The following is an 8,034-nucleotide window of genomic DNA, read 5'->3' as shown; positions in this document are numbered from 1 at the left end:
GTTTGCGTACAGGCGTTTAGAAACGTGCTGATCTTACGCTTTCAGCGTAAAACTGAATAGAGAATACGGGAAGCCGTGAACGCGCAATGGCGACTCGAGGGAGGGTGGATTGAACCAATCAGAAAGGGCTATTCTTCCAGTAGTGGGCGTCAACTGTGAGTTTAGCACACCAATCAGAACGCCGTTCCGAAACACCACATGGCATAATTTGCTTTGCACCGCCCACAGGGCTTCAGAGGCTTCCCTCCAAAGCCGCCACAGGTCTGATGGGCGGAGCCTCAACAGTGATGGATGACTTTTTGGACCAATGAAGATCTGGTATTCAAGTCGCCATTGACAGCCGCCAGCTGTCACGGGGCAGCAGTAGAATTCAGCACTGTTGCTATGTCAGTTCAAGACTGCTCTTCGGGACAATGTTGTTCTATTGTCGTAAATATCACAAAATGCGTGTCGTTAGGACACTCAACTTACTGGCTATTTATAATTTTTTAAAATTTTTAAACTGTCCTAAATTAACTGCACATTCATAACTGGACACTACATTAGGTCCTTCCTGCAGTTTGCAAAGGCTTAAACTGTAACGCATTCCAAAGAGGGGATTTCTAGAATGTTGGGTGCATTAACGTACCTGTATGAACAGAACTTTAAATACAACAATAAGCATTATTTTGTTTGTGAGATTGCATTTCTTGATAAGTGTACATGTCATGTACATCTTGTTGGCTAGTTCCTCAAACTGTGGCCCCAGGGTCGTTTATACACTGAAATTCAGCAAGCACTAGGTGTTTATTCCAAGGAGGCATCTATTTTAAACCAATTCTCTACTGAATTGTTTTAAATTGCGGCCAAGTAAGCATAGATTTAATCAACTGCAGATAGTAATGTCTTTATTTGAAGGAGACATCTACATTATTTGAGAACAAGCTTTTATTGAATCACTTAAATTAGAGGCCCAATGGGCATTTACGGAAAAAAACAAGCATTTATTGAAGGAGACACTTATTCCCCTCCTCAGTTGTATCAAATAATCACTCTGGAGGAATATATTTACTCACCTGCAGAGAATACCAGGAATTAATTTGTTATCGTATTTAACAGAGTATTTGATACAGATGAAATGTTCCCTGCTTAAAAAACCTCTAGGGAAAGATATGAAGTGATCATTATCGGTGACCGTTATTATTAGCGGTTATTAAAACCTTGACTTTTAAAACCCTGGTAAAACATCAAACCAGTAATCGGTTCTATTTATTTTTAGTATAGAAGAGTGATTAAGATGTGGAAATGAATTATTCATGTACACACAAAGTTTGCACTGCTTTATCACATCTATGTGGGTGTATCCAAGTAGCTGTCTTTTACTCAACCATTCCTCTTTAAGTGTGCCAGTGGCCTTCATATAAAAATTGTTGCAAGCTAATCTTAGTTGGTCTATCCTCCCACACACGAAAGCTGGCAGAGAGCCTTTTGTGTGGTTTGTATCGCCTCTGTTGTACACTACAAAGAGAATTCCTCCCAGTCTGCCCTTCAGTGCTTCAATATGCAGAATGAATGAAGTTGTGTCCCAGAAATGAGGCAACTCAGTATAAATAATGCGAGATACAGCAGGGATCAAAATAAACCAAAACAAACTATATAAATAAATAAAAAAAAAAATATATATATATATATATATATATATATATATATATATATATATATATATATATATATATATATATATATATAATATTTAATAAATATAAGAAATATGAATATATATATATATAATATTTAATAAACATAAGAAATATGAATATATGTGTGTGTGTGTATATATATATGTATATTATACACATATACTCATATTTTTTTATATTTATTAATTAAATATATAAGAAAAACAAATGATTACAGTGTAACAAGGCAAAGAGCAAAGAGGCATAGAAACGCAGTTTGGTTTCTGCCTCCTGGCAGTTTGTACACTTAGTGTTGATCTCTTCATGCAGAGGAGGCTTACGTAAGATCAGCCGAGTGTTTGAGGGTCACTGGGACTTGTGTTCTTTAGCCCCATGTGAATTTAAAAAAAAAAAAAAAGCCATTTACTCACGCGGGCAAACTTAGTGATTTAGTATCATGGGCTTGGTATTCCAAAACGGAGAGATAGAAACCAAAGCATGTATCAAAACATTTTGTAATCTAGCAAGACACGAGGGCGTCATACATGATTTCAGTCAAATCTCTGTAAAATGCTGTCAAAAGCATTCAATGAGATTACATTAAATGCAGATGAGCTTCATTACATCTGGGTGTATCTTTAAATCTTGTGAATTCAGTGAAAAACCTGCTTGTCTTTACACAAACGTGGGTTTGAGGTCTTCCTTGAACACCACAGGATGTGCAGAGCGGTAGAAGTCGTAACCTTCATACTCGCTGTCCGAGGAGTCTGAGGAGTCCGAGGACAGCAGCGAGCCTCGCTGCAAGCAGGAGTCGCAATAGGGTCGGTGGTAGAAGTGATAGTCTGTGGAGCTGCTTGAGTCCGAATCACAATACTCGCGGGGGTCCGCGCTGTTTCTGGGGGCGTGCTCCTGGATGTCGCAGCCTATCCCTATGTCAGATTCATCCACGTCCTCTGGAGAACCCCCACGAGGCCTTGATGCCATACTTCCCACTTCTTCATCTTGTAAGTCAAGGTCACAGTTGGGAACCGGGAGGATGGAACTATCTACTATCACTATGGTGCTGTCCTCCAGGTGTTTCTTTCGATTCTGACAGACATCCCTCATCCGCCTCTTTTCGTGAAGACACGGTGGCGTATAACTACGTCTGGGCGAGCGGAAGGGTGGTCGACGTTTCCTCATGGCGTAGGGGGAGATGCTGGGGTAGTGAAAAACTAAAGGACATTTGGGGGAACGCGGTGTCCGCAAACAGAGGGGTGAAAGTGAGGAGTCCTCATTAAATTTGCTTTGCGAAGGCCTCTTTGCAGATTTTAGAACAGTTTCCAAGACCGTATCCACACTGAGTTCTTGGAGGATCTCCTGCAACTTATCGCTACTAACAAAACCAGCTGGTCTGGCGTTTGGTCCCAAGGGGGATGTTGGCCCATTGCTTAAAGTTTCAACCTCAAAAGGGTTCAAAGGTCTGGGGGATTGTAGGGCGGTGACAAAGTCAGCCGTCTCCTCTGCTGTCCTATGAAATCCAGAAGACTGGAGTGGGTCCTCTGCTACGGACTCACACGTGTCTGCATCCAATCCACCAGAAAGAGGAGATGGGGCAGCAGTGGGGGTTACAGAACACGATAAAGGGGGACGATCATAAAATCCCGAACCACCAGATGTCGAGGGTGCATCGATGAGACGAGGGGAGACAGGTGGCAGGCCTGAGAGTCTGGACTTGACGTCGCTATGAGGTAGAGCTGGAAGTTGACAGGACTGAAGTTCTGTGGTCTGAGTGGAGGAGGACTGGAGGTTGTCCACCTCTGGCTCCTCTAACATTTGGCTAGCTGACACCAAACGCAGAAGTTTGTCTTTGGCGTTGCTAACCTGCTCTTGCAAGCTGTCAATCACGGCATTTTTCTGGAAAACAGCAAATAATCATGAAGTTAAACCTCAGTGCTTCAAGAGTTGCAGCCCAGAGTGGTCACCATTAGATCTTTTTTTTTTCACAATGATAAAAATAACATATAAGTACTTCCCAGAGTTCAAATAAACCATGTCGCACCTCGTTGAGAAGCTTCTTCATGGAGTTGTTCTCCCCAAGAAGAAAGTAGACATCTTCCTGGCTGTAGACTGAAGGCTGACTCTTACTGGGGCTGCTGAAGTACTTGGCCATCTGACTCGGGTTGTTGTGCTCCTCCTCAAAATGCCTCCACTCGGTCAGCTACTCATATAGGCGATGAGGAGTAAAATCATATTTCTTGTAATATGAGATATATCCAGGCGGCTCATTCCAAAAACTACATGGGGTGATGAATCACTTGCACCCCCTAAATACGAATTGAGGCTCTAGCAATGCGGTTTCCTACCTGGGGTACAAAGAGCATGCAGTTGGTAGCCAGCGTGCAAATAAAAATGGCACCAGCCACCGTGCTGTAGACCACGTTGGGCCAAGATGGCATCAGGACGGACACCGGGACGGCCACACCGGCACAGAGGGTGACCAAAGTGACGGCGGTGAGGATGGTGGGAGACTGGTTGACTGGAGGGTGGCTGACGTTGCTGGTCAGGCCGGCCAGATATGTGCCGTAGAGCAGGAGACACCCCTGATGAAGATAAGGTGGGAATTTAGAAAGATGCATTAGGGTCTGTCCAAAAAAATAAAATTACAAGGGGGGAAAAAGTTAAATGTAGCGAGCCCTTGAATGATTATATTTGAAGAGAGTGGCGACAGACTTTACCTTTTTAACAACTATAATGATAACCCACAAATCCGAGTACGCAGAAGAGCAGGAATCGAGGTGAGACAAAGAATAGGAGATTTCCTTCCCCACCATCTACAATGAAGAAAAATAGTGCTGGTGAGGCAAAACCACACATTAGCGTAACACATAAAGTCCATAAGCTTTTATTGAAATTCTGATATTCATCAAGTCAACTGTATCTAACCCACCTTAACGACTGCATTGAGCGAGCGTGAACAGCGGATGGGGTCCGAGAGGTTCCAGGCAGTCAGGATCAACAGGTCCACCAGGATCAAGAGAGCCACCATGGCCATTAGCTGAATGTCTCGGATGATCTGATATGTAGAAATGCAAAAGAGTTAGGACCTTGTGAAAAAGCCTTAAAGTTGATTTCATCCAGGAATTAAATTGTGACAGTAGCAATCTCAGAAGTAAGGCAGAAAAAATAAAAAATACAACAAGGTCAACTTCACGATAATACTGTACCCACCACTCTCTTATCGGGCGCTCTTTGGGTGAACACTCTGTACAGCCGCCATGTTTTTCCTAAAATGGGTCCAAACACCATGGTGCTGCCGAGACAGAGGGTCCACACTCGAGCCTGTGGGAAGTAATGTAGTCATTTTAAATGTATTTTTTATTACTTTTTTTAAAAATAGAAATTAACTGCAAGCCATCAAAGAGCAAAAAAAGTAAGCTTGCTGACAGGGTGGACAATGACAGGGTGGACATTTTTGGCTAATCTTAGTACTTACTGAGCATATGGTGCACCTTCAAATAGCGACACGATTGGGTTACCTAGCTGACTGTACTGTTAAACAAATCTAGGTCAAATGTCTAAAAGGCTTTTACATCACTTGATATTTTACTGACACAGTGGACATGTTAGGTTTACCCAATTACTTGCACAATGACATAAATATTCAATATCGGATATCTCAAATCAATATTCAATTAGCTTTCCATATATGTGAGAGCTACTCACATGTAGTACAGCTCTCGCGTCCATCTGAGGGTGCGAGTCCACGGCAAACATGAAGCCGCTGCTGTAGGTGAGGACACTTCCGAAGAGACTCAGGACATTCAGGTTAGGACTGGACATCTTTACTATCCTTGTGAAAAAAGTTTTGATCAACACTGTCAAAGAGAAATAATATGCCAAGAAATGATTGATATTCACGAGTGTTTTACCACCTGTTGTTTTTGAAGCGCAGGGTGAAGAGCAGGAAGCAGAAAGCTAGTAGGATGCCAATGGAGAGCAGCGTCCACACGATGGCGCTCAACACCGGGGAGAGCGAGTGTCTCGGGGAATCCACGGCCATCTGTGAACATGCGCTCATCAGTATAATGTGGATATACATATATATGGCTCTTGGCTATGATTACCCTACTGAGGCTGCACAGTCTCTGCAACATCTCCATGCTCTCCTTCTTGTGAACCCCCGAGTGGCCGAGGCACAGTGGGGAATCGCAGTCAAAGCTGCAATTCCACCCAGGCTCCATGACTCGCCACAGTCAGTCCACTTTCATGTGTACATCCTGAGGGGAAAGACAGAAAGAGTATTTATTTTTTTTACTTTCCAATTGTTGTACAAGTAGCATCCACAGTGTGGTGCTCTCACACACACTTTTCACATACTAGGCCAGGGAACCACTAAAACATTTCATTAGGTCCACTTGCAAGACCCAATACAAGAAGTGTACAAGCGAGCACTGGTTAAGAGTTAATCAGTTAACAATATTGTTTATCATTATTGTGCTCAGCTAAGAGTGTTTTTGATAATCTCATACAAGCTAATGTGTCACAGCACTAGCATTTGTGATAAATAAAAAACTTCTACCTTGGTTGTACCTAAAAAGAAGTCAGTTTTATAGTATTTTGTGGTTTTCTTGTTGTACCGGAAAATTAATCTTGCTCTTCTCATTCTAATGTTTTACTTTTACAAATAAAAAATTGTCTGTTCTTCTCAGTACAGTTCCTAAAAGAAAATTTAGTTTTCAACCAAATCCATAACTTAGTTGCTGCACGGGAAAGATAGTTGAGTTTCTAACAGGGACATAAACCAAAGCTGTAATTTGTATCTCTGACAAATATAAATGTAGGAGTGACAAACAGACATGGACTGAGCAATTTCAGTATGTCACTGTGCCCTCAGGCACTTGCACCCGCCTGCCCTCTCTGCATAGACATGTAGATGCGCTCGTGTGGCTGCAACTCGACTGAAACTCACAAACTGTGACTCAGACCGGCGTTTACCTGAGCATGATGTATCAAGCATCATGTCTGCTCATTGTCTAAGATTATGGAGTCTCGGCACTTATGTAACACTAAAATCCCACAAGACAGCCCAAATCTCTGAAAGTAGTAATTGAATCTGGACTGAGAGTCAAACATCTTTGTATGTTGTGGAGAAACAACTGCGAATGCACAGCCCACAGTGACCTACTTAATTTAACAGTGTTGAGAGAACAATGCAGCGGCATATCTGGGAAATGTCTGCAGTTCCTGTCCTTGTCCTTTTCGTCACTTTTCTGAGTTTAGCTTCTACCCCTGCTGCTTCCTGCAGAAAAGCCCCCCCCCTAGCTAGAAAGAGACATTTCCTCCCCGTTTTTCAATAAACCCACTTTGGAGCTGTGGAGAAGTCAACAAAGGTGGGTTGATATTTGGCAGCGAGGGATTTTAGGCTTTTGAGGTCATTGTTACAACATTCTTTGAAATCCCTGAATGACAAACAACAAGTAATAACTGAGGATTGATTTTGGAAGACCTTTTATAGCTTCAACTTTCACTTATGCTCACTTCCTCTTTCAAACTCTGTTTGGTTTGACTAAAGCGTGGTACACAAGTCCTTATTCCTTCTGGGCATCCTGACTGAAGGAAAATAATACCATCATGATACAAATTTCTTCCCTTCCAGTCCACATCACAAATATTGAACAGTTTTAATATTTACGATTGTCGGTGCCTGCCATTTTCCGAGCAGATCAGGGAGTAAAATTCACTTTCAACTTTATCTTTCAGAGACATCCACCAATCAAGCCTCTGCTAACTTTGATCGGAAGGAAGGGTGGGAAAAAAATGGCTTGATTATCAGTATGTATGCAGCCCTCCTGAGACTGATCTCCTGTCTGACTTTTTAATCAAAGAAATAGAAACCAACTCTGTTTCACTGTATTGTAATTGTCCCACTTTCAGGATTAAGATTAACTATGGCTGCTGGCCTCATGTAAATCTGGGTTGAGAGGGCAATATTGAGGCATTCCACCCGGCCCAGTTCTCCCTTCATGAGTTTATTCTCTAAGCTGAGTTAGAATGCAATTTATTGGGGATAATCTCTGGGTGCATGGTGGTGCATTTTGCAGCAATGGCGCCCCGTTGGAGGGAGGGTGAAGATAATCTGATTTGAGGAGTCAGCTCCAACTGTGCGATGTTGATAGCGTATGAAAATCACTGCTGGTCACCTGTGATTAAGACTAGTAGCTTTAAATGGCCAAAATAAAGATGCTGTATTAACGTCCATCTCCCAGATACTATGATGGTGAAAAGTAATGCCTTTGTTGTTGCTTATGAAAATTGTTGTGTTTAATGATCCAAACTCAAATGAGGGAAGTCAAAATGTGTCATTGGAAGTAGAATTTGGTCTAATATTCCTAAA

General features: G+C 42.2%; 1 protein-coding gene and 1 long non-coding RNA gene across 5 annotated transcripts; one reads left to right on the top strand and one right to left on the bottom strand.

Moving 5' to 3' along the window:
• The first annotated feature begins 11 nt into the window (after positions 1–11).
• On the top strand, positions 12–1,420 carry LOC125973456 (uncharacterized). The gene is made up of 2 exons (XR_007483160.2): positions 12–155; positions 229–1,420. It is a non-coding gene; the product is annotated as an uncharacterized lncRNA (long non-coding RNA).
• A 422-nt stretch (positions 1,421–1,842) lies between these two features.
• On the bottom strand, positions 1,843–5,914 carry gpr156 (G protein-coupled receptor 156). 4 transcript variants are annotated; one of them, XM_049728182.1, is made up of 9 exons: positions 5,765–5,914; positions 5,573–5,700; positions 5,364–5,490; positions 4,869–4,979; positions 4,588–4,713; positions 4,376–4,471; positions 4,004–4,240; positions 3,700–3,858; positions 1,843–3,554 (listed from the first exon to the last, which is right to left on the bottom strand). In XM_049728182.1, exons 1-9 carry the CDS (start codon positions 5,879–5,881, stop codon positions 2,334–2,336), a joined length of 2,322 nt encoding a protein of 773 aa, XP_049584139.1. In that variant the 5' UTR covers positions 5,882–5,914; the 3' UTR covers positions 1,843–2,333. The 4 variants fall into 4 exon arrangements, with proteins under 4 accessions (XP_049584139.1, XP_049584140.1, XP_049584142.1 ...); XM_049728183.1 differs by having other exon boundaries at positions 5,770–5,902; XM_049728185.1 differs by lacking the exon at positions 5,765–5,914 and having other exon boundaries at positions 5,364–5,485.
• Between the last annotated feature and the right edge of the window lie 2,120 nt (positions 5,915–8,034).

The sequence above is a fragment of the Syngnathus scovelli genome, chromosome 8, assembly GCF_024217435.2.
Source record: "Syngnathus scovelli strain Florida chromosome 8, RoL_Ssco_1.2, whole genome shotgun sequence".
Lineage (NCBI taxonomy): Eukaryota > Metazoa > Chordata > Actinopteri > Syngnathiformes > Syngnathidae > Syngnathus > Syngnathus scovelli.
Note: the sequence above shows the minus strand (reverse complement) of the source record. Positions and strands in the feature narration are given on the sequence as shown.